This window comes from Rhinolophus sinicus, chromosome 5, assembly GCF_057876585.1.
Source record: "Rhinolophus sinicus isolate RSI-liver-muscle chromosome 5, RSI-T2T, whole genome shotgun sequence".
NCBI classification, from domain to species: Eukaryota; Metazoa; Chordata; class Mammalia; order Chiroptera; family Rhinolophidae; genus Rhinolophus; species Rhinolophus sinicus.
In genome coordinates, this window is record NC_142505.1 from 30,396,788 (window position 1) to 30,423,873 (window position 27,086).

General features: G+C 35.6%; 1 protein-coding gene across 10 annotated transcripts in view; it reads left to right on the forward strand.

Moving 5' to 3' along the window:
* The window catches only part of ANKRD28 (ankyrin repeat domain 28), a 149,671-nt gene that overhangs the window by 82,921 nt on the left and 39,664 nt on the right, over positions 1–27,086 (forward strand). For 6 of the 10 annotated variants that reach the window (XR_012489658.2, XM_019725988.3, XM_074312813.2 and 3 more), the window contains 5 exons: positions 10,802–10,872; positions 16,707–16,907; positions 18,227–18,314; positions 20,266–20,408; positions 22,897–23,109. Coding sequence is in view for 9 of the 10 variants with exons in the window: in XM_019725988.3 (XP_019581547.1) it covers positions 10,802–10,872; positions 16,707–16,907; positions 18,227–18,314; positions 20,266–20,408; positions 22,897–23,109 (716 nt within the window). In the remaining variant the exon portion in view is untranslated. The remainder of the gene's footprint in view (positions 1–10,801; positions 10,873–16,706; positions 16,908–18,226; positions 18,315–20,265; positions 20,409–22,896; positions 23,110–27,086) is intronic. The other 4 variants (XM_019725990.3, XM_019725992.3, XM_074312815.2 and 1 more) reach the window with 1 other exon arrangement.

Below are 27,086 nucleotides of genomic sequence, written 5' to 3' on the forward strand. Positions count from 1 at the left end.
CAACAAAGGAAAGCAACAAAATGAAAAGACAACCTACAGAATGGGAAAAAATGTCTGCAAGCTGTATATCTGATAAAGGGTTGATATCCAAAATATGTATGAAGAAACTCATACAACTCAATAGCAAAAATTTTAAAAATCTGTTTAAAAATTGGGCAGTGGAACTGAATAGACATTTTTCTAAAGAAAACATAAGTATGGCCAACAGGTACATGAAAAGTTGTTCAATATCTTTAACCATCAAGGAAATACAAAGCAAAACAATGAGTTATCACCTCACACTTGTTAGAATGGCTGTCATAAAAAAGGCAAGAGAAACAAATATTGACGTGGATGTAGAGAAAAGGGAACCCAGGAACTGTTGTGCACAGTAGAATATTATTCAGCTATAAAAAAGAAATTCTGCCATTTGCAACAACATGGATGAAACTGGAGGACATTATACTAGGCAAATAAGCCAGACACAAAAAGAAAAATAATGTGTGATCTCACTTATATGCAGAATCAAAAGAAATCAAACTTAGAAACAGAGAACAGATTAGTGGTTGCAGAGGTGAGGAGTGGAGAAGGGAACTATGTAAAGGTGGTAAAGAGGTATAGACTTCCAGTTATAAGTAAGTTCTGGGGATGTAATGTGCAACATGGTGACTATAGTTATCAATGTTGTATTGTGTCTTTGAAAGTTACTAAGTGACTAGATCTTAAAAGGTCTCATCACCAGAAAAATACATTTTTAACTATGTGAAATGATGGATGTTAATTAAACTTAATGTAATCATATTGTAATATATACATATATTATGTTGTATACTTAAAATTAATACAGTGTTATATATCAATTATAGCTCAGTAGACCTCAGGGAAATAATATCACTCAGAACAGTTGTCTTCAAACATTCTCATATGTAGACTCTTAAGGTTCTGTAGTGGTGCTCCAGGGGTTCTACTTAAATTTTATTTGAATGCCATGGTTGTTGAGACCCAAATTAGACGATGATTTCCAAACTCCTAATTTCAAAACTACCTTATAATCATATTGAATGAATTTTAAAGAAGTTTAGTTACAAATTAGAATTGAAACTAGGTGTTTGACCCTAGATAAAGAAGAGAATTACGGTGCATAGAGATAAAAATAGGCAACAAATTAAACTAATTTGTTCACAGTTAGTAATGAAAACAGTGTAGAAAAGTGTAGATTGCTCTTACGCTTCATGTTAATTAGCAATGACGTTACATTAGGTTAACCTTAACTAGTGTAGTGTTAAGAAAATTAAGCAATGTGAAATAATCCCCACATAGTTCTAGAATTACACAAAAGTCATAATATGCTTCAATAAGAGCACACAATAAAATAAATTACTGTAATTTTGTATTATAATAACTACTTTGGCGTCCATGGCAAAGTTATTTGTTCCTAAAATATTTCTCTAAAATGAAAACTGAAGAATATGAAAAAAATTGAGATCATTCTATAGAGTCATGTTATCCCTTGTTCATGTTTCATGTTTTGATTGTTTTCTGATTTCCTATGTTGAAAAATTAGGAAATTACCTTCTCTAATTTGTTTTACTCTTGTTTTCATTGTCAGGAATTATGACTTTACATTCTGTTTAGTAGTCATAATTCCTACGGTTCTCTCTCTGTCTCTCTCTCTCTTTCTCTCTCTCTCTCTCTCTCACCCTGTCTTTATTCGTTACCCAGTTTCTCTATTCCCAAGTTGTTTATTTTGATGTATCTCTTGATGTCAAATAGACATCATCAAGTAGTTTTTGTTTTTATATTTTCAGTAAGAGCTTGTGGATGTCATATTTCCTGGTATCTTATTTATTTAATTGAAGAGTAGATTGGCTAGTAATAAAATTCTCAATTCATATTTTTTTCCTCTCATCTTTATAGATATTGCTCCAGTGTCTTCTAGCATTGATTGAAAGTCTTGGATTAAGCTTTTCTCTGCTTACTATTTCCATCCCCCATATTACCCTCTACCACCATGGTCACTTTTCTTCTGCCGGATGCCCATAGGATTCAGTTCTTTATTCCTGAAATCCAATACTAACTTCATTAGGCTAAATGTATTGATTTATTTTTTCTGGGACCTAATGTTAATATGTGAATTTCAGCACTTTTAGTTCTGAAATTCAGATTTTTATTTCATTTAAATCTTCCTTTAAATCTTTGAATATTTTATTTCTGCATGTTTTTCCTATCTGTAAATTGTTCTATGTGTTTTTCAACTAAGTTGGATCTCCATTGTCTGTCTTTACCAACTTTTTAAAAATTTTTATTGGGAAATATTGGGGAACAGTGTTTCTCCAAGGTCTATCAGCTCCAAGTCGTTGTCCTTCAATCTAGTTGTAGAGGTTCAGTCGCCGTTTTCAATCTTAGTTGCAGGGAGCACAGCCCACCATCCCGTGCGGGAATTGGCAACCTTGTTGTTGAGAGTCCGTGCTCTAACCAGCTGAGCCATCCGGCCGCCCCTCGGGCAGCTCGTTGTCCTCAGTCTAGTTGTGGAGGGCGCAGCTCACTGGCCCGTGTGGGAGTCGAACCAGCAACCCTGTTGTTCAGAGCTCGCATTTTAACCATCTGAGCCAAATGGCTGCCCCATTGTTGCCAACTTTTGTCTGATTGTAATTTTGTCTTTTCCATTTGGTTTTAGATTATTTCCTTGGACCTGTCATTCAACAGATATTTAACAAGCATGTCTGTGTATTAGGCACTATTCTAGGTGTGCTGTGCATAAAGCAGTGAATCAGATGATGAAGTCCCAGCCTTCATGGAGTTTGTTTTGAGAGCGTAACAAGTTACTATATATAGTTTGTCTTGTAGTGGTAATTGCTATGGAAAAAATTAAAATAATTTTATGTTGGGTGGGGACAGTTGCTATTTTATATTGGGTTATCAGGGAAGGATTCAATGATAATACGACATTTGAGGAGATAAGAAAATGAGGAGGCAACCCTTGCCTCCCATGCAGATATTTGGAGGAAGCTGAGAGAACAGCAAGGACCAGCTCTGCGATGTGGGAGCGTGTTTGGAGGCAGGTGAAAAGAGCAGTAGGAGACGATGCAGAGAGATGGCAGGGGCCAGGTTGTGTGTGGCCTTGTCGTAGAGACTTGCTTTGGTTCTGAAAGTGAATGGAGAATTTTGAGAGGAGTGCCATGGTTTTTAAAGATTTATTCTTACTGTGGCTTCAGATTCTTGACTGTGTTTTAAGTTTTATTTCTTCTGTTTTTTGTTGTTTCTGGGCTTTTATCTGTCCTTATTTTATTTTCCTTTTTTCATTCTTGAACTCTGCCAGTAGTCATCTCTTTGTATTCATTGTCTTACTTCTCTCTCGGCACTCTTTGAGGTTTCTCTTCAGACCTTAACTTCTCTGAAGTTGTGCATAGAGAGTAGTTTGCAAATTCATCCTCTCCTTTCCTGGGATAATTTCTTTCAAATATGCCCATTAATTGTTTTGTTCAGTTTACTCTGCGCTCTTGTGTTTTTGTTCTAGTCCTGTGCTAGATCCTTGCAGGTTCTTATATATCTTTGAGGAATATGTTTCTTTCCAGTACAGCTATTTGCTGAAGAATAGAGTAGGGAGGGGCAAAAACTGAGCATCATTTAGGTTTGTTTCTTTAAATAGCTCTCAAAACAAATGTGTTTTCTCTCAGTCCTAGCAGTGGACTCTCTTCCTTTAGTTCTTGATGTACTATTGGATAGTAGGGGTGACTTGGCAGCTCCTTAAATCACAGGTTCTTAGAAAGTGATCTGCTGGTGATTGGTTCTTACCCTCCATCTCCAGCTGGGTCAAAAATAATAAAGATGTCTGCTTGGCCCCTCCTCTAGCACTGCCCCAGCCTTGCTCTGTGTGATAAAGTTCAAGTTCTATGGGGAGCTTCTCCTGTGGATAACTCACATAGCTCTAGATAGATCATTTAAAAGATTGTTAGGTAGGGATTCTAGGATATAGACGGCAGAGAAAAAGTGACAGATGGACATGCTCTTTTAAAGACTTAGTAGCCATTCCAGGATCTGAAGAAGCTTCACTTGACTCAGTGTCCTTCCTCATTTTGATACAGATTTCTCTGTATTTGGTAGGAATTCTTCATAGTTTAGTTTGTGGTGGTAACTGTTTTCTTGTACTGAAGATGGTATTATTTCACATTCTGTTTTATATTTTGATGAGGTGTTTTGTTTTGTTTTTTGTTTTTAAAGTAGTACTACTACTCAGTCTCTTTAACCTAAAGTTCAGAACTAAATTCATTGGAAATCAAGTATTTATAAATGACGAAACTCGGAGATTTGTAGATGAGGAGTATCATTTTTAACATGTTACATTGTAGTCAAACCACTGAATCCTTCCATAGAATTTACAGTAGAATTAATTTCACAATTATTATTGAATGGGGTTAAATAATAAGAGGAAGCAGTGATTGTTTTCTATATCTCAAGTACTGTGCTAAATTTAGCTTTTTCATTTTATTTTCTTATTTTTGTCTTCTTAACTCTGAAGGTATTATTATAAATAAGGAAACTAAAGCGTTTAGAGATTTATGGCTGAAGTGGTACTGCAAATTAAAGCTAGAGACAGCATTCAGACCCAGGCAATCTGGCTATAAATTTCATATTCTTAACTCTGTTATTATTTGAACCACTCCTCCTTCCATCTACACTCTACTCCCTGCCCCCAACATTTAGTAAAATTTGTGTAGGCAGTGACTTTTATTGAAGAACTTCTGTTTAAAGGACTGAATTTTCTGGCTACCTTAATACAGAGTTATTTATGGGAGTTATTTATTTAATGCTTGTACAGGCATACCTCGGAGATACTATGGGTTCTTTTTGCTGGTGGAAGGTCTTGCTTTCAATATGTAAAAACCTCAATACCTGTGAAGCTCAATAAAGCAAAGCGCAATAAAATGAGGTACGCCTATATTTAAAACCATAGGTTTAGCAGGACCTCAGACTGCTATATCAGGTGATTAAATGACTGTGTCATACAAGGCATTAGTCAAAAATTCATTTGATTAACCTTTCATAGAAAATATAGTCCTTGAGAAGGAAATACAAATATCATGTTTCTAGTATTAGGAATTAGACCTAAAGTATGTGACCCTTGAAAGCCTGCAATGCTGGTATATTAGTATGCCAGGCTGCCATAACAAAGTATATACAAGGTGAGTGACTTATACACTTGAAATTTATTTTCTCACAGTTTTGGAGGCTAGAAGTCCAAGATCAAGATGTTGGCAGGTTTGGTTCCTTCTGAGGGCTGTGAGGGATGGATCTGTTCTAGGCCTTTCTCTTTGGCTTACAGATGACCATCTTCTCCTTGTGTCGTCCACCTATACTTGTCTCTGTTCAAATTTCTTCTGCGTGTGAGGAAACCAGTCATATTGCATTAAGGCCTGCCATACTGACCTCATTTTAACTTAACAAGCTCTGTAAAGACCCTATCTCCAAATAAGGTCGAATTCTGAGGTGCTGGGGTCAGGACTTCAACATATATATTGGGAGGCTCTGGGTACAGTTCAACCCACAATACCTTGTGTCATACAACAGAGCATCTGTGTTTGTTTTGTTTTTCCAACATGACAGGTGGAACAGTGGGAATGTAATTGCCTTTTGCTCATTTCACTACCAAACTGAAAACAGAGTCTGGAGGTTTTGCCACGGTTTTTGGTAGGCAGCCAAAGGAACAGCATTGTTTCCATTTTGGGAAGAGTAGTGATAGAACATGGCTCCTGGCCTGCTTCACTGGATATGGTCTGTCTCCCCTGCGGCTCAGAAGCTGAGCAGAGAACCACTCTCCTTAATAGAAGTTTTAGAAAATTATTAGTAGGACTTTATAATTATTACAAACACATATGTAAAATAGAAGTAACTTTAATAGTAAACTTAGCCTAGATCAGAGGTTGATAGACTTTTTATGTAAAGGATCTTACAGACACTGGCAACTACTTAGCTCCTTTAATGTGAAAGTTACATATTTAACACTTTAGTGAATGTGTGTAGTTGCGTTGGAGTAAAACTTTATTTACAAAATAGGTTTCTGGCAGCCTGTGGGCTGTAATTTGAAGACCCTTGGCATAAATTATATGAAGATACTACCTCATCTATTTAATATTAAAGTAGGACAAGGTAGTTAATAAGTATGAAATAATTTATTCTGACTATTTCAAAATAGGATAGACTGTTATAATTGGAAATGGATCATAAAGATCATGTAGCACAACTCTTATTTTGCTGCTGAGATTGAAAAATCAAAGAATTGGCAGGTCTTGGTGACTGATTAGATTAGGGAGAAAGCAGGTGAATCAGTTATCTTGCAGAATGAGACCCACCCAGAGTCAAATGGGACATTCCTGGTTTGAGCACCTGACTCGTAGCACTGCTTTGCCGAAGCGGGAGCTCCCTATGTTGTTTCACCCTGAGGCCCATCCTTTCTCACCGCCCCGTGTGCACCACACTCACATACGCAGGAGGCAGGGGCTATGGTTAACAAATGAAACTCTATGCTATGGGGAACAGCCCCGGGTCTCACAGCCTATTGGTTACAGAGCCATTATTAGATCACAAGGTCCTGCTCCTGGTCTTCTTCCTAACCCCTGGCTGTCTCCTCACGTGTCCAAACCTCTCCAGCGGCATTGCTGTCGAGAGCCTACAATAGACTGATGTAAGTCAATCAGATTTTTTATTTTTTTAAATTACTTTCTGGTTTATCTCCAAATGAGCTAGACATTTATCTAATTCTGGAAATCTTACCTTAAATAACTGTTTTCTTTAAAAAAAAACTGTCATTTCAGAGTGCATTTATTTTTCTATATAGAAATTATTAAATGAAAAGACTGGGTGAAAGGAAGCTAGTTATTTGGATTTTTTTAATATTATCTAACTATGGTATCAAATGGATCCAGCCTATTTGAGTGACCCTGCAGTTGATCTTTGCTTGTTTTCTTTTTGCTTTTAACATATCAGAAATCTAATCACATCTCTACTCTGAAAAGGTGAATCCAAATTCAGATATCTGTTGTGGCATAGGTTCTGGCTGCAGATCTTAAGGGAAAGCTCAGTTGATAAACATGGATTTATGGGAGAAGGGGAGTCGAGTATAGAACATATTTGATCATACAATTGGGCATAACCATCTTGGGTTTAATGAGATGTGCTGCTAGCATTTAAGAGGTATCCTGTAAATATTGGTTTGCAGTAGTCATCAGTGACACCATCCTGAAATTGCTGTCTATTGTCTTCAGTTTCTCAGCAGCTTTCTCCTACAGGGTTTCCCAGTAACCTAACTTCTATTTAGGTTGCTGCTATTTAAGGCTGCTATTTTATAGTCTTTTCTGTTTTAATGACTAGGAAATAAAGAAATTGATCTTGGTGACTTAAGATCATCCTTATAAACTACACATACTATGTTCTGCCATGTATAGAGCACATGATGATGGCACCAGAGCTGTTATATTTGGTTTTATTTCTCTCTTACTATTTTGTATTAAAAAAAAAAGTTTTAAGTGGATATTTCTTCTCCCTCCTCCTCTCCTTATCCTCCTTCTCCTTCTTCTTTTCCTGTCTCCATCCTCAGTGTTTAGCTTAGGGGCTAGTTTTCAACTGTAGGATTAGTTAAGTTTACTCTGGAAATGTCTTTTTCCCTTACTGGATGACTACAGTGTGTGTATCTTTATTGTAGTTTGTTTATTTGTGAATATATAGCTAATTTTCGAGCTCTGTGTGTAGAACAGAAATCTGGTTACTTTCAGAGAGTTGACACGAGATGAGCGCTGGGAGCCTGGACATCTGAAGCGTGCTGCCATGTGTGTTGGTCTTGTGCCATTTTTCATTTGAAAGCCAATTGCTGCTCTTGTAGTATACATTGTTATGCTATAGTTGTCTGTTAACATATAAGGCACATACTGGCTAAACAGTGTGGTTGGGGGAGATTTTCTTAAAGATAGCCCAACCATTTTTCGTATACTTGGCCTTCAATTTCTGCGGAATTAAAACATTTGACGAGTGCTATTGGAAGAAACACAGGCTATAACAAAAGATGAGTGTCTCCTGAGAAAGATTATGACCAGATGTCCAAAACCCCATTGTGCTCTTTCTGCAGGTAAGTAGCTGTAGAGTCTAAAGAGAGCAAACCAGATTTCTTTGTGTAATTGTCTATTAGTAGCAAATAGCAGTGTGATGTATTCTCAGTAAACCATTAGTGGATTCTTTATTATTGTCACTCATTTTTTTTGATAAATTAATTTTTATTTTGTTATTAAAAGAGACGGAAAGACTAATTAATTAATTAATTGTAACTTAAAATGGCAGAATGAAGCCTGCAGGGTTTTATACTTTGGGCTGCCAAATGCACCATGAAAATCAGATTTTCTTCCTTCAGTTGTATATCTGATAACCCATATCCAAAAGAAAGACTCTCTTTACCCTCTTGCTTGTTACTTTCCAATTTTTTTTCTCTCCACTTGTAGCCAAATTCTTGGAACGTTTCTTATGACCACTCCTTTTAGTCTGTGTGAACTAAATTTCATTTTTTGAATAAGTATTATTTCAGTTTTGTTTAAAGATTAAAATATGCGTATTTTCAAAGGTACACGGTATACACTGAAATTGCCTTTTCCCCCATCCCATCACCCAATTCTCATTGTGCCCCTCCACCAACACAAACACGTAGGCACCCACTGTTACCAATGTCTTACCATTCCTCCAGGGTTACTTTACACAAATAAAACAAATATGAATATAGATATTATCTCTTCTTTTTCCTACGTAAAAGTAATAAATGTTATTCACATAGTTCTCACTTACTGCTTTTTTCACTCATTTCACAGATCTTTAACAGTACATACATGTTTTTGTGACAGCCACATTCTGTCTCCTTGTTAATTAATACCTGTATCAGACTTATGACCCCTCCCGTTTACTGAAGACCCACTGTCAGGCCTCATTTTTCTCTGCCTTTGTCTATCCAGGGTACTGTACCTGTCTCTTCTGAGAGTCTCTGTCACTACCCTTTAGGCCTTAATGCCAGGACTTGCCCTTCTACCAAGCACATTAAATACAAAATTGTAGAAAGAGGTATAGGGATAGAGACCCACTGATGTTCTAAGCAGATGCATGGGAGAAGGAGGGAGCCTGCCTTCTATATCGCTTTTTCACTGTCTCTAGGGCTCCAACCTTCTAACCTATAAATATTATAAATGTTTGTACTATCTACGTTCTACCTCCTACCTAAAACAAGCGCTGAACTTGTGATCAGGCAGTCTTATGTTTTAACCATCTTGTTCTCTACAGAGCCTGGCAGATAGTTATTCAAATGTTTGTTACATGAATACACCACTCTCACTGGCTGTTTATTTTGCTGACTCCCTTTTTGTCTCCCAAAGGCTAATTGAGCAATCTTGAAAGCTCTCATAATTAGTGGTTGAGTATTTTAGTGTCCTCACTGTCATTGCCCACAGAGGATTCAGCTACTTTCAGGATTTCAACTACTGCATTTGTGGATAATTTTCTATACCTGTATTTCATTTCATTTTTTTTACATTCAAGACTTTTAAATCTACCTCTAATGTATCTGTCCTATGTGTACGAAGTACATTTATTAGATGTTAATCTTTGTAACAAGGTGTTAGGATATCTGTTCTATAGATAAAGAAACTTAGGTTCAAAAGGGTCAAGCAACTCATTAGGGACCCATAACTAGTAGTTACTAGATTCATAAGTTGGAGTCACGGCACTTGATTATCCCCTTGAACCTCCCACTCAAAACAATGAAAACATTAGGAGGGCTGAGTTCTAGCCTTGGTTCTGCCATAGTTGACTCTGACTTTGAGCTGTTAGCTATGCCTGCATTTTATAATCTAGAAAATAAGGAGGTTGGACTAGATAGCTGAAGTCCCTTCTAGCTAGCTAGTTATGATTTTGGATATAAACCTAGGATTGCTTGTAGTGCAGGACATGTCACCACTGCCTCTAAAAGCCAGGGCTGTTTCTCTCTACCTAGATGTAGAGTGATTCTACAATGTACCACTTCTGTATGGTTGCAACTTAGGTACCAAATCAGTGGGTTTTATGTAAGCAATAGATTTTTCCCCCCTCAAATTATGTAATATACTTTTTGTCTTACTAAGTGTATTTCCATTCTATTAAGGATAATTTTTGTCCATTGACTTAATGATTTTTAAACTATCCATAGTTGATTTTTTTTTGTAAATTATGACTTCCTTAAACCTTTAGATATAACCCGGAAAGACATGTGGGTTGGTTCATTTCTTTCTCAATTTTTTTCCTAAGTTTATAGCCATTGTGTCCATTAATATAACTTTATAGTATTAATGTGTTTTAATCATCACTGGAAAACTATTTTGATATTATATTGTTTTATAACATGATACATTCATTAGTAAAGAAATATAATGAAGACTTGTAATGATCATTTTATGTTTAAATATTCTTATTCATTAATTTAAGTATTTGAGCTTTTAACACACATTCTAAAAGTGGATTCTGATTTTTACTTTGGATATGCTCTGTATAAAGGTGGCTTTTCTAGCCTATACATAATGTTTCTTTTGTTTTTAATCAAAAGAGCCTAATACCTCATTGGATAATCATATAAATTGAAAAAGACAGTTTTGTTTTGTAATTTAAGGGTAATTTATTAATAGAAAGTATTAAAAAAATGAAGTTTTACTTTTTCAATTGTTATTTATCCAATTTGGACTATATATATAACTATTATTTCAGGAGATTTACTTAAAATATTTTATGCAAAATATTTCAATTTATTTTTTTCTTCTTGTTGCAGGAGCTAGAGTTAATGCCAAAGACAGCAAATGGTTGACACCTTTACACAGAGCAGTTGCATCTTGTAGTGAGGTATGAAATTTCTCTTAGTAAATATACTGTTTATAAAAACATTAAGTAGGCTTACCTATGGGCCCATATTCAAATTCTGTATTTTCAAAAGAGGGAAAAGCAACTGAAAATGGAGAGTCTGAAGTAGCAGAGAATAAAAAACCCTCTTTCTATATTTCCTTCAAGAGAGAAATTATTTTTCCATCTTATAAAATCCTCCTCAGGGCTTTTCTCTACTGGTTCACAATAGCCTAGTAGACATGTTGCAAAGGTTCTACAGATTGTGATCAAGAAGTAATCTCAGCGGTGTGTAATGATTATTGAAATTAGTTTCAAAATATCACTTGATCTCACATTTTTACCAGTTCTAAATATACAACCATAAAATATGTTAGGTGTCTTATGAGAAAGAACAGTTCCTTCTTATTTATAACCCTATATATTGTTTGCGCTTCCAGATAACTGACATTTTGAGGGAATATTCTTTTTATGTTTTTTAATTTTTTTATATCTTCTTGTCCTTACGACATTCTTGTAGAGATAGATATTTTGAGGAAACTGTAGTTAGTGATTTGCCAGAAACCACTCAGCTCTTGAGTAGCAGAAATGGGACAAAACCTGGGCCCTCTTTTTTCCTGTGATTTTACTGCCTTTCTAAAATGTATTGGGTGCTTTTTAAAAACCGTGTTGTGGAGGAGGTCTGAGAGAGAAAAAAAAAAAAAAAAAAAAAAACCGTGTTGTGCCCAAAGCACCCTTTTTACCTACCTTATGGTAGTTGATGCTTATTGAAAAATTTTAAAATAATTTAAAATATAGAAGTGTGTGATTGTATAAATTAATGCTAACCCAGTGTTTCTTCAGTTAATAAAATTGTGAGAGATAAGAAAATATGGCTATTGCACCTCCCCATCATGGAACCAGATAATTCTAGAGAAGGAAAGGAACCTCTAGTGCCTCAGGAGAATATTTCCCAAAGAGAAACTGGGGGAACTCCTATCTTTTCAGTATTCTCTGTATTCCTCATTATGAACTATGTCATGAACCCAGAACAAGAGTTGGGTAAGTGAAGAGAAGTAGAGGGAAAAAGTGCCTGGGACGGATTACACACCCTGCAGTATGACAGAGGCAGTCTGTTAGCTATAGACTCCTGGCTGGGAGGAGAGAGGAACAATGGGTACACTTCGCATCTTGTTCCGACCTGGGTCCTTGGATGTGCTATTACTGATGAACTATGGAACTTAGATTTGGAGGAATTTGCCACTTTCTAGCTGTGTGACCTTGGTTAAATCTGGGGATTATCATGAAAACTGAGACATAGTATTAATAGCTAAAATGCTTTAAACTCCGAAATTCCATGGTAAAGTTAAGCTTGTGATTAGCCCTCTTATAAAGAAATTTCTTTAAATAAAGGCGCAGTTAAGGAAGAGATAATCATTACCATCGTTGCAACCATTTATTAATAAGATAGTCATACCTATCCAGTTTTTGGTATGACTCTTGGGACTGTGACTTTAAAATTAGTGGGAATTTTGCCAAATTAAATCATCAGAAAGAATACTTTGTGTATTTGCAGAGATTGTGAAACAGACCCAAAATTCTTAAAGATTTTCTTTAATTATTTTAATTAATGTTAGAGGAAGATTGCAGAATGCTCAGAAACTGACTGCTGATTTTTGAAACTTACGTACTCAGCCTGAAATTAAGGGACAGTTGTAGAATAGAAAACAATGATCTTCTGTTTTTCAGCCTAAAAATTACTGGACTATGTAATATTATTGCTCTTTGCAGGATTATGGTAAATAGTTATAAAAATGTGACATTCCATAAAAATAAAACCTCTGTAAACCCTAGGGATCGTTTTTCTTTTAAAAAGGAAATCTCATTATTAGCAAAATTGCTAGGAAACCTAGCCAAGATTATGAATTTCACCAATGTTCTTTTAATTATTCATATTACATCCTGAGAGCAAAAGAGAGCTTATACTTGTTTCATGTAATAGAAAAAATAACCACAGAGGGTATGTTTTTGAGATACCACGAGAGAACTAAGTCCTACCAAAATGATTGGAGTAACTGTTTTTGAAATTTTCTCTAAGACATGCATCGCTAACACCATAATAGATGCATAGTAGAGAAGGCAACTCATCACACACAGTGATGTGTTAGACCTCAATTCCCCCTTTGAACCTAGGCTGAGAAAGATTGCTACAGGTTAAAGATTCCAGACTCCTCAACTGTCCTCCAGTGACGTAGTTTTCACACACCTGATCTTACTGGCTGGCTCCTGGTCTTACTCATCAAGTCCTCACCACTGATTTGTGACTGTAGTTCTCCAAATGTAGCACACGGTTCAGCTCTCTTTAAGTGCTGACTTTCTTCTGAATAAATAAATTTGTGAGTATTGGCGCTTTTTGTGTGTGGTTGTTTTGTTTTTTTAAGAGCCTACATCACACTGCTGGATCCTGTAGAGGATATACACTTTTTTTTTACCTAACTCCAGGAATTACATATTAATTTTATCAAGATAACTGAGTTTAAATTATATTATGTGAGATATTAGCAGTCCATGTAAACATCGTGTTTATTTACATATTTGTTAACCCTTCTTTTTCCTGAGCCTGACTTCAAATCAGTGGTAAAATTACTTAAAAGACAGAGCCAAAGACAACTATTTCTGTAGAGACTATTCTAGATTGACCGCAAGCTGTGAATAAATACTCTTTAGTATATATTTGGATATAATTATTTAATATATTATATTTAATAATTATATGTAATATATAATAAATATACAATTAATAATTATATAATTATTTAACCTGTTGTCATCACCCCATATTTCATTATCTTATTTAAATCGGTGTCATAGGGTATTTACTTAGCTTGCTTTTTAAGTCAAGATGCACCTTGACAGCATATCTTACACATACATGCCCTCTAATCATGGAAAACTTGGGATTGAGGTTACTATTTGTGTAATATTTGTCATTAGTGAAACCATATATACCTTGGTTATCCTTATATTACTTTCTAAATGCTTCCAATGTGCTGATAATATGATCTAGAATTTTACTGAGGTATGACATCAAGCTCATTGATTTATAATTTCTAGAAATTCACTTGTTTTGTTTTATGTCTTCAGTCTTTAGAGATTTCTTTATTTTTTTTCTGCATTATCAAAGATCACTGCTGTCGTGATGTAACATGTACTATTCCAAGTAGTAAATGGTGGCTATATTAGCTAGAGCTGCCGTAATAAAATACCATAGACTGGGTGGCTTAAACAACAGAAATTTATTTTTTCAGTCTGGAGGCTAGAAGTCCTAGATCAAGGTCCAGCAGGGTCAGTAGCTGGTGAGGGCTCTCCTCCTGGCTTGCACACTGCCACCTTTTCACTGTATCAGCACATGGTGGAGAAAGACGGGGGCAGGGGATCTCTCTCTCTCTCTCTCTCTCTCTCACTCACTCTCATAAGGTCATCAGTCTTATCTCTCATAAGGCCCTCCCTTATGATCTCATTTAACTTCAATTACCTCCTCAGGACCCTATTCCTAAATACAGTGACATTGAGGTTTAGGGCTTCAACTTAAGCATTGTGGGTGATACAGTTCAGTCCATACCAGTGATTCAGGATTCGAACTTCAATCAGTCTTCGTTCTAGAGTCTTAAGCACTGTGTTTACAGCCTTCCTTAGGTCCCGTCTTACCTACCCTCACCATCACGAGATGGATTTATTCTTGCTTTTCAGTAAAACAAAAGAATAGTTTTGATTTTTCTATTCTTGCTGAGGGAATATAAATATTTCCCAGACTTTTCAGAAGCTTTAATGTATGCATTATGAATTCCAGAATGGGAATGAATAAGGCAAGCCTGGCATCTACAGTGTACTACTGTATTTGCCCAATGTATCCAATTATAAAGTCTTCATTTTGTTTTTAATTATTTTCTCATGCATCCATTCACATACCTACTGACGTTTCCCACTATAGTGTTAGTTTTATCCCCCAAGTCACAATATACCCTTGAGGATGAGGATAGAGAATTCTGATAGTGTTTGTACCTAGTTCTCCATAATTTTGAGTACATAATCCTCTATGTGTCCTTTCCCCCATATTCCTTTTTTAAATTGAAGCATAATTTATAGTAAAATGCAGATTTTAAGTGTGTAGTCTTGAATTTTGGCAAATGTGTATATCCATGTAACCTTTTCCCCAGTTAAGGTAGAGATTTCCATCATTCCAGCAAGTTCCCTTAGTCCCTTTTCAGTCAGTTCTTCTGTACCCAAAGGCAGCCCATATTCTGATTTTTCTCACCACAGAGTAATGTAGCCTGTTCTAGAACTTTACAGAAATGGAATTATACAGTATGTACTCTTCCGTCTTGACTTTTTTGTTCAACATAACATTTTTGAGATTCGTTCAGATTACTGTGTATATTAATGGTTCATTCCTTTTATTGCTGAGTAGTATTTCATTGTGTGGAATCCATTTTCTTATTGATTGACATTTGCATTTCTGGTTTTTGGCTTTTATGAATAAAGCTACTATGAACAGATGGTCTTTTTCAATTTCTCTTAGGTAAATAATGAGTGGAATTGTGGGCTCATAGGTTAGGCCTCCATACATCTTTGAGTAGCTGGCTGACTTCCCGAGCTGGTCGATAGATTTCTGAGCACCTGCGGTCTTTTCCCAGCCCCGTTAAATACTTGTGCTGTTTCCCAGATTTCAAACAGTTCTGATTCCTTTTTATTTGAAAGGCTTAAAAAGCAACATATGAATCACAGACAATATTTTGTTTAGGCTTCCTTGCTACTTTGTATATATATAGTTATTTTAAACTTTTGAACACTTCAAGTGCATTAGTTTCTTTTTTTTTTTTTTTTTTTACTGTATAGCAAGCAGACTTAAGACAAGTGGTGGACAAGTTGTATTTCCCCTCTTTATAGCTAAGAAAACTGAGGGTCAGTTTTACTAGGCTTGAGATGATTCTGTCCTGGTTCTGGTCCTTTTCATTTCATGTGTAATTTGGCGTTCATCTGCCAAAGATAGAATTACCAGTGTAAGGAGAAAACACGTTGGTGGCATACTGGATTCCTTAGGATCTTACCATGAGATATGTTGTGAAGTTTTCCTTGTGCTTCTGGGAGACAAATCCCTTTGGGCAGTAAACTCTTAAATTGCATGGTTAACACCAACTTTCATACCAGGTAACATCACAACAAAGGCCGTCAGTCTCTCTCTCTCTCTCTCTCTCTCTCTCTCTCTCTCTCTCTCTCTCTCTCTCTCTCTCTCCCTCCCCCCCTCTCCCTCCCTCCCTCCCTCCCTCTGCCTCTTTTTCTTTCTCTCTCTCTCACTAACACACACACACACACACACACACACACACACACACGAGATCCTAATGATTTTTCTTTTTGTAAAATATGGCATACTTTGGGAAATATTATGTTTTAAGTTTTATGTATTTAATGGCAAATCAATAAATCTCCTTAAAAGTATTGCAAGTATAAATTAATTGTATTTCACCATCTAGAAAAACAAGGGATATAATACAATGATTGTTTTTGAAGAATATTTATTAGTATTTCTTCTTGCACATTTTGATAGAGATTGTTATGCCTTTAATTGCAGGATAAAAAAAGGGAGTGTTTTATCTTGATGCATCTTATATGGCTCTGAGTATTGCCTTTAGTTCAAATTATTTTGGGTTTGGGGGTAAATTTCTACTTGTTTATAGCAGATTCTACCAGAACTGCTTTTATTTCCTCGGGAAATTTTATTTCTTTAATATATATATGCAATTTCTAAAACTGCTAACTCATTTGCCTTTTATAACTTTTATCTTCATGTGTTTTAGGAAGCAGTTCAGGTACTCCTGAAGCATTCTGCAGATGTTAACGCTCGAGACAAAAATTGGCAAACCCCTTTACACATAGCTGCTGCTAATAAAGCCGTAAAATGCGCTGAAGCTTTGGTACCTCTTCTGAGTAATGTAAATGTGTCTGATCGAGCAGGGAGAACTGCATTACATCATGCAGCTTTTAGTGGACATGGTGAGGTAGGTGATGTTCAGTTAGACAGTGATTCTCTCTCTCTACATCGTCCCTCTACCCACTCCCCGCCTCTCCAATTATTAATGAACTTGCCTTTTTCAGCCATTCAATTAGTCCATGGTAAAAACAAACAAAAATATCTATCTTATTAGTTTAGTCTACTTTTACAATGCAAACCCTTAGACTTCTTTTCATGATAATTCATGATACAACGTTCTGAAATTTAGAATTTGTCAGGTATGGCTCATGTGCTTACTTGATTTTCATAGTCAACCTGGAGAAACCAAGGAGAACACTGTCAATTATAACACAATGTGAAAACTATGTTCTGTCATTGTGGAAAAAATAATCTAGGAAGACAGAGTAATTAATTTTGTTCCCAGAAAGATAGTAGCAAAGGAAGGTAGAGTTTAGAAAACATCTCCTCATAGTTTATTACCAAATTTAGTCAAGAATTCTTTGGTAATAGACCATCAAAAGAAAACAACTTAATAAGTAATTATCTTATACAACAAGCACTGCTTAATGTTAGGTGTTGTCGTGGCAAAGAGTAGGATTTATGTGTACACAGAATTAGATAAGAAGGAAACACAAAGTTAGAAGAACTTCTGAGGCCAGCTTGGCCAGTCCTTCATTTTTGTTGTAGACAGAAACTAAAAGAGGTGAAGTGACATTCCTTCCCAAGATTCCATGGCTGAGAGCTAATGGCCATAGTGTTGTTTTCACTGTTCTTCTCTGCCTTTGCAAGAAAGAACTCTTGCCTCCACTGTGGTAAAGATCACAAGATGCATTCCTTTTGGAAATCTGTAAATGCCCTTTCCAATGGAGATACTATGGTAAATATGGTTAAACATAACACAAATATTATTCTTGAGACATTATGAGGTAAATAGACTGACCTTCAGATCTAATCATATTATGGACATAACATTTGTGTTTGAATTAAAGACATTTCTGGAGTGAGAATGTATTTTGCATTTTAATAACACTTTGGGCTATAAAAAAGGAATAAAACTTCTTTTTAAATATTTTACCTTTAGTCTTTCCAGATTTGTACTTAGTTCATAAAATACCAGGACACAAAGTGGCATCTTTAAAAGATACTGATGCCTGACTACAGTAACACCTACAGGGAACCCTCTTTCATATTTTGGCCTGTTACTTATTAAATTATGTTAAAGGGTCTTCAGTATTTCATATAGCTCCTTTCTATAAATGCAGAAATTTAGTGCCACAGAGTTTGAGATGAGAGTATTTATCACAAGGGATATTCATGCACAGTTGTACTTTTGGATTTTGATAAAACTGTTTATTGTGATTCCAGATGGTCAAACTACTCCTGTCTAGAGGTGCCAATATTAATGCTTTTGACAAGAAAGATAGACGTGCTATCCATTGGGCAGCTTATATGGGTATGTGTTTTAAAAAATTTTTTTTACATTATGAATTCAGGAAAACTTGTACATTTTAGTTCTTGCATTTGGTGTCACATTTGTCTCTTAGAACAGTGAGAAGTTACACCGTATCTGAGTTTGCTGCCCAAGTGGAAACAGCCTGGTAGTGGCAGAGCTTTGCCAGAATAAAAAGGCATTGGGGCCAGTTCTCCTAAAAGTTGTTTTAAATTAATTCTGTTTTAAATTAATTCTGTTTACCTTTAAAGGGAGAAACATCCTACACACAAGCCTGGGATACATAATTTAGATTAGTGTTTATTTACTAAAAATCCATTCTCATACTCATTTTTATGGGAATATTAAGGTAGAAGTTACTAAAGTGCATTAGGAAGCCTATTATTTTGGGCCAAACACAGATAAATAGGTATCATCGTGTTTGATTTCTACAATAGTAATTTCACAGAAAGAAGCTGAGGTTTACAGTATAGGCTTTTCTGCTGTAACATGATATATATGTTTTTGGAAAAATCTTAGGATCTGCAAAATTGCACTCAAAAACTAAAAGCTCATGAGAAAAAACTCCTGGGGCAGACTACCTAAAACCTGTGCAACTTTGTGACCAAAGCACTAACAAAAGCATTAATTGGTTCTTCGGGTATCTTGGACAGCCATGGAAGAGGCAGATCAGCTTACCTCAGGATAGTTTAAAATGCACAAAAAGAGAAGAGTAGAAACGCTGTCTTGTGGGTGCTAAGACCATGCAGGTGGAAACAGATCTCTAAGCACCGAGGAAGTACATCCTGCCACAACCTTGCAAGTCCTGCAAGACTAGGGTTGTATCTCTGGGAGGAAGCCGTGGATGGCATTCGTTTTTCAAGTTTTGTAAAATAGAACTCAAAGAACTCCTTTTGCAGTCATGGAGCTCAGAGCCTTTTCTCTTTCTGCCAAGGGGTATCATTCTGCTTCCATTATTCTGGCTCCTCTGGCTTAGGAAGAATCACATATGGACTGACACATCTTCTGTGTAATACTGGTATCATTCCCTGATTTACCACTCACACTACCTGATTACAAAGACATCTAGCTAGCCACCTTTGTCACAATCATAGCTTTTAGCCTCATTACTCCCTGCTTTTGGTTTGGTCATTTCCTCTAATCTTGCTTAAAAGTAAAAGATTAAGGGAAGATTTGATGGAAGATTATTAATTTTTAAAACTGTATAAAATTGTAAAACATAACAAAATAAATTAACTTAAAACAGTTATCAGTAACCCCAAGGTCCAGGAAAATCCTTTGCCTGTAGTAGAAATAACCAAAAGCAAGTAGAATCCATCTTGAATTGCCCGTCTGACCTTTAGTGTAGGTGTAAATGAGGATCAAAAATGAAGACAATACCCTTGTCAGCTGGTCCCTATTTTGAAAGTCAAAGGCTGAAAATCTTGGGCTCTTGGTGTTTGTCTCACACCAGAGGTTTGTGCCTCCAGTTATGTCATGGGCAATTCTCTTCTCTTAATTGAGGCTTTCCATATTTTAAGTCTTAGAAACTTTTCTGAATATTCTGGTGTAGCTTCTTCAAGATAGCTTAGGAACAGCTAGTCTCTGTGATTTAAAACTATGCCCCTTATATTAAAGTGTTTACATGTTAAGCAGAGCGCATCAGACCTTTTACCTCCAAAGGACTAGACTTGACTAAACAGCTGTTTTCATGAACAAGGGATTTTATGGTTTATCTGTAACAGAGCCCCCAAAATAACTGGGTGTGTGTATCTCATGGGCCTTTGGATGGCTTGGTTTTCCTTGATCCACTAAGTGTCGCTTTTCAGGTCAGTTGTGGATTGAGAAAGATACTCTGTGTTTCTTATTAACTTACCTAGCTATTTTGTATTTTTATCTCTCTTTAAAGATATTTAGGATTCTATTTCATATCTTCCATATGCTCATCTATTTCTTTTCATAAACGTATTTTCAGGTCACATTGAAGTAGTGAAGTTACTCGTGGCCCACGGAGCTGAGGTGACCTGCAAGGATAAGAAGTCTTACACCCCTCTTCATGCTGCAGCCTCTAGTGGAATGATCAGCATAGTCAAGTACCTGCTAGATCTTGGAGTTGATGTAGGTATATAGACTGAGCAATAAAAAAGAATGGAGCATTTTGTATGTGGTTTCACTGTTGGCGGAAATTATTTCCAATTTAAAAGCTGCTTTCATACAACAATGTTTTTGTCCTTTAACCAGATATTTATAGTGCACTGATATCTGAGCAAGGCATGTAATTAGTCAAAGTATAGTAAAAGGTAAAATACATTTCAAAGGTGAATGATTAGTTGGCAGAAGTTTTTTTTCTCCATCTTATTCCAGGCTCTGTGGCTCCATTTCGGCTATGGAAACCAGCAAATCAGACACACTTGGATTTTTCCTAAGTGGCTAGGTTATTGTTAGTCTTATTTGCCCAGTTAGTCTAATATTCCCTTTAAATGACTGCAGCAGTTCACATTACAGGATATTGGCAAGAGCTAGGCCCAAAAACTAGAGGCTCTTGCCCATCAACTGTAAGTGTCCCTTACTATATAAATCTGTTTGGTTAGGAAGGGTTGCTGCTTTATCTGAATATATTTGATTCCTGAATTGAGATAGCTAACAATACCTGTAAGTTCCACAGACCATTCTTTAAGCCCATGTACTTTACACCCACTTCTAGTATATTTACTCTTATTTTAGGTACAGTTCTGACAAACTCATTTAGGTCTTCAAAACACAGATTAAAAGCTGCAAATTAGAAGGAGAGCGGGGTAAGGCTCTGCAGTTTAGATCAGCTGCAAAAAAAGAAAAAGAAAAAGGTAGGTGGTAGTCGGGTTGGATAAAGAATACATGACACAACTGTAGAGTTGAATAGACTCTTTCTTTAATGAGCTGTGTGAATGAAGCACTTTGCTTGAAGCAAGCAGGTAGTTATTGAATGTGTGGGGATGTTGAGAAGTGGCAAAAATCTAAACACATTGTTAGGTATGATCTTTTAGAGTACAAAAAGATAAAAATTTTATTTCAACAAACAGTGCTTATAGCTCTGTTTCAACAGAGGAACATAATGTTTTAAAACACCCTTGATCCAGATAAATGAGACACTTTGTTTCTGATCACTATTTCAAGTCCATTCTGGTACAATTTCTAAAACTTATTTTATTGAGAGTAAAATAACATTTGTACACCCTGGTGACAGCATGTTCTTCAAAATAAGTGGTCAGACTTAGAGCCATTTAGTGATGTGTGGTCTCCAATGACCTAATCTGTCAGTTTCGTAGTGCTGCCATCACAAATTACCATGAAATGGATCACTTAAAGCAACTAATTTAATCTCTCAAAGTTCTGGAGGCTCTGAGGGAGAATCTATTCCATGTCTCCTACTTTTTGGTGATGAACTATAGGTACTTTAACAAAAGTTAAGCGTTACTTTTTCACTTTCCCCAATTTCTGTTACTAAGGATCTGAGAAAAGGAAATGTTAAATAAAGTTGCGATAAGTTGGGGCCAATTGCAAGGTTAGAGGGCACAGTCTCCACATGGAACTACACTTCTGACCAACTACAAGTGTGGGGGTTTTCCAAAACTACCTTCAAGTTTCATAATTCACCAGAATCACTCAAAAAACTCACTAAAAGCTATTATACTCAGAGTTATGGTTTACTACACCAAAAAGATACAAATTCAGACCAGCCAAAGGAAGAGACACAGAGCAGAGTCCAGGAGTATTCTAAATACAAAGCTTCCATTGGCCTCTCCCTTTGGAGTTAGGACTCATTAGTCTCCCAGCATCAATGTGTGACAATATGCATAGTATTGCCAACAAGGAAGGCTCACCTGAGCTTTGTTTCTAGAGTTTTTATTAGGGCTCCGTTACATAGGCATCATTGATTTATCAATTTCCCACATGTGTGATTTCAGCCTCCCAAGTCCACAGACACCAAAAGACCCAAAGCTCCCACCTTAAATCACATGGTTGGTTTAATGTGGTGTGGTCAGCCTCTATCCTAAGACTGTTGGCAGTGGCCAGTCCTACTCTATGATCCAATGTAGCCAGCTCCTTCCCTAAACAAGGATACTTCTATCAGGTGTACCATAGATTACGTCCCAGAAGACAAGGTCAAAGGCCAGACATCTCTTTGGGCAAAGGTCACATTCTTTAATCTTTTGTCACTACAGGAGAAAAGGCTAAAAATACGTACATTATTCAATATATGTCAGAATTTTCCATTTGTTTTCCTTTTTCATGATTCTTTGAGTTAATTCTGTAATTGTTCCTTACCTAGAAGGCTTTTAGAAATGTTGCTGTAGTTTTTATTTTCCTAAAACACTCTTTTGGAATCATTCAATTTTTTCATGAAGTAGACATTGTACATGTGAATTATATTCCCTGAATGTATAAAATCCATTTGATACCAAGGTGCTGTTTTCAATGTTCATTAATTTAAAAGAACTTTAAAATTATAAGCCTATCTATGTACTTATCCCTGTTTATTTCTGACTTTAATAATTTGGTTGCTAAAATAGCTCTCAACAATGATTAGCAAGACTGTATTAACACTAACATTTTTTTCTCCCAATAGATGAATGAACCAAATGCCTATGGAAATACACCTCTTCATGTAGCCTGCTATAATGGCCAAGATGTTGTAGTGAATGAACTTATAGACTGTGGTGCTAATGTAAATCAAAAGAATGAGAAAGGATTTACTCCTTTACACTTTGCTGCTGCATCAACACATGGAGCATTGTGTTTAGAGCTTCTAGTAGGCAATGGGGCTGATGTCAATATGAAGGTATGAAATAAAATCAGAATCCATACTGTAGTATTTAGGAGTTCACTGTTTAAAACAATATCAGTAACAAGTAGCACTTCATGATAAAAAGGAATAAATTACTGGTAACACAAGAACACAGATGAATCTTTAAAATATTATGTTGAGTGAAGCCTTACAGAAGAATATACACAGTTTCCATTTATTTAAGGTTCTAGAACGGACAAAATTCCATTTATATGGGGTTCCAAATTCTATAGTTGGAAAAAAAACAGAACAGTTATTGCCTGTGGGAAGAGGGATTACTATAAAGGGGGCATGCATAGGGGAACTTTCTGGGTTGATAGTAATGCTCTGTATTTTGACAGACTTTGGGTTACATAAATAAGCATTTATCCAAATTCATGAAGTGGTTCATTTAAGATGTGTACTCTTCATTGCATGTATATTTTCCCTTAACAAACCAAACAAATGTTGAACCCCAGTTAATGATATGTGTACTGAAGTGTTTAGAGGTAACATGTAGTGATATCTGCAACTAACTTTGAAAAGCATCAAATAATTGGATCTTGGATGGACTGATGGATGGATAGATTGATGTGCGATAATGCAGGTATAGTAAAATGTTAGAGTAGAATCTCAGAGGATGTTCTGTAATATTCTTTCTTTATGGATGTTCACTGTAATATTCTTTCAACTTCTCCATTTTGAAATTTTTCACAGCATTAGAAAAATTAAAAGACTAATATCAGTGTGTTACATATAAGGAATTTGGGTTTTTTGGTCACTGTTTCAGAAATGAGTATTTGAATTTTAGAAATATGTGAAAATTTTGGAGCCAAAATAAATGTACTTTCATTGTGTCTGTGAAAAAACACATGTAACCACAATTTTGAATATCACTATTTTATAATGTGTAATCATTATTTCAGATTGTCCAAATGCTTTCACTGATTACTTCTGTATTAATTCATCAATTCATTCTTTGAGAATTTACTTGCCAGACCATATCCTGTGGTATGCAGAAAAGAAAACCACAAACAAAATTGAACCATTTAGGATTAACATGGCTTTCAAAGCTTTCATTACAATAAGATTTCCGCAGCTTTTTTAGATACGGTAAGCCAATGTCTTTCAGACTGGTAGAGATAGGAGTCCATTTTCTTATCTCTCTAACTTCAGAGAAACCTTTAGTGATGCCGCTGACCCACTCTGACAGCTGTAGCAGCAGCAAGTCCATCTATAATTAGGCCATTGCTCTAAATTGCTCACTCTCAGCTAAAGAACAAAATTTATACATATCACACCCAAGGAAGGAAAGGGCATGAGGTATGGTAAAGAACCTCTATAGTGCTTACAGTTAAAATCTCTCTTAAAAGAATATATATTCAAAGCTTTCAGTTCTCCATCAAATTATCTACTAAAGTTTTTTAATAGTTTAAGTAATTAGTAAAAAATTACTGATAATGTTTGAACTGCTTATTTTAATTTGAAGAATTTCTGCTTGGATAACCTGGGCCCATAAAAATATCTATTAATAAACTCTTACAGAAGGGAAGATGTGTTACTTGTTTCCTCAAAGGCCTAGTAATATTATTTTAATGAAGATAAGGCTATTTAGCTATTTCAAAAATAAAATTTTGGAATTATCTTAACATTCCTCAAAAGAAAATATCACAACTAAATCTTTTTAGTCTCTATGAGACCTACTTATGATAAAGTAACTGGCTAAAATCATCTTTGTGTGTTACATATTAACTTATGGAATAAGGAAGGCTTACCTGTATCGTTAGCTATTATACATTTTTTTAGTGTATATGGTGCTGTCCTTTAGGGTAAAAATTAGACTTTTAAACAGTTCCATTTAGACATGATATTTAATATAACTTGATGATAATCACTTGATTCATATGGCAGTGCTTACATAGCTGACTCCTGTACCTGTGATATTTTTAAGTATTATTTTCTTTTGAAGTATAGAAATGAGAAGCAGTCCCACCAGAGGCTCACTTACAGTGTAATGCTGCTCAGACCAGTGGTCCTATTTGAAGTTACCTCCTTAATGATTTAGAAAATTCAGTGGTAGATTTTACACATGACAAGGAAATTTTTTAACAAATCAATTAAGACATGGTAGTTAAGTAGATTTGAAGGCAATAGCCTATGATGTTAGTTTAAAATAGAGTTCATAAAAGCTGCCTTAATCTTGCCTAAGATTGTATGACATCCCATTTATATGCAATTGTCCAATTTTCTATTTCCAAATTGCATTGGAACGCATTTCCCATGTTGTTAATGACTTCGAAGTTATCTTCCAGGTCTAAAATTACATAAAAATTGTGGGTAGCTGTGAGTTTTCAACCAATAAGAATGTACAGTATGTCTTCGCTTAATGTCATTGATAGTTTATGCAATTTTAAGTGAAATAACATAGGTTGGTACAAAAGTAATTGCAGTTTAAAAGGTTAAAAATAATTGCAAAAGCTACAATTACTTTTGCACCAATCCAATATTATGAAACAAGTTTTACCATACACTAATGGATATAAACAGAATTTCCTGTAGAATCTCATTAACGTTATAATGAAACATTATTTGAAGACCTGCTGTATATTCATTCAAGAATATATCTTCATTCCTAACACCTGTGTTTCCTATATTTGTCAAATCAGTGCTTATCAAATTGTCGTTTGACTAAGGCTCTGACACTTGCCTTATGTTAACACGTTGCGTACGGATCACGAGAATCTTCACGAGGGATTTAAACCCCGCCGTACGCAATGTGTTAAAAATGATAACTTGCTAACCTTCATGTTCTTATCAAATCATCTCTTTCTCTTTGCTTCATCTTTCCTTCCTAGCCCATTCTCCATTTTGATGTTTCTGTCCTTGATTAAGTTGTAGATGACCAAAAATTGGAATGTGAATTTAGGTTTGTAATTATTCAGTTTACAAGTTTTTAAATTGGTTGTCCTACAAAGTACTACATAGAGGGAAAATGAGTGTAATTCAAAGCAATATGGGTCTGTGTTTTTAACCTACCTTAACATGAGTCCTATTGCACTGATTGTATCATTTACATACACACCTTCCCCCCACACACACCCTGTTCTTCTTTAAGAATAAATTTTGGTGAGATAAACAAAATATCCCAAGTACTTAAAGTTTAAACCTAAAAGGTACTGTGATACATATGGCTTTTTTGTTGTTGCTGTCTTTGGTCACTTGTGAAACCAACTCTTAGGATTTTGGTGGGTCTTTTTTATTTGTTGTTTAAAACTCTTAATATGATTCTAAAATGAGTTCAGGTGACTTAGGGAAAAAACCTGTCCGTTGTCTTCTCAATTCAGACAGAAAAAATTGTGTCCTCCTCCCTGCTAACATGTCTTAGGGTGGACTTTTCACTTGGGAATCTGATTCTCTTTCATCCTTTCTTATGTTTAGAGTACTTTTTATGATCAGTATGTGGGAAGAAAATGTCAATCCAGTGCTACCTAATGCTTATAGTAAAGGACTTCACCACCTATTAGCTGTGAGGCCTGCTTACGTTACGTAACCCCAGGGCCTATAAAACAGGGTTCATGGTACCAACCTCATAGGGGTGTAAGGAGTAAATGACTAATGTACATGAGCTGTTTTAAAACTGTGCCTGGAACATAGTGCTTACTGTATCTATAAATGTGAGCTATAATTATGTCTTTCAAATTTCATCATTTTATGAACTCATTTTTATTACAATTTAGTTTGACGGGATTGTAAAACTGTCTGTAGGTATTAACAATAAAAATCAAGATTATGTCACATAGGGAACATTTTGCAAAGATACTACAAACTGGGATCCCTTTATTAAAATGTGTCTGTGCTTTTTGTTCTCTTTCTTTCTGATTGAAAGAATAACAATGTACATAAATAAAAGAAAACTGAATAGAAATAATAGTTTCTATGGTAACACTGGCTTGTTATATGGGTGTTTTACAGAGATTATTACATTTATTCTG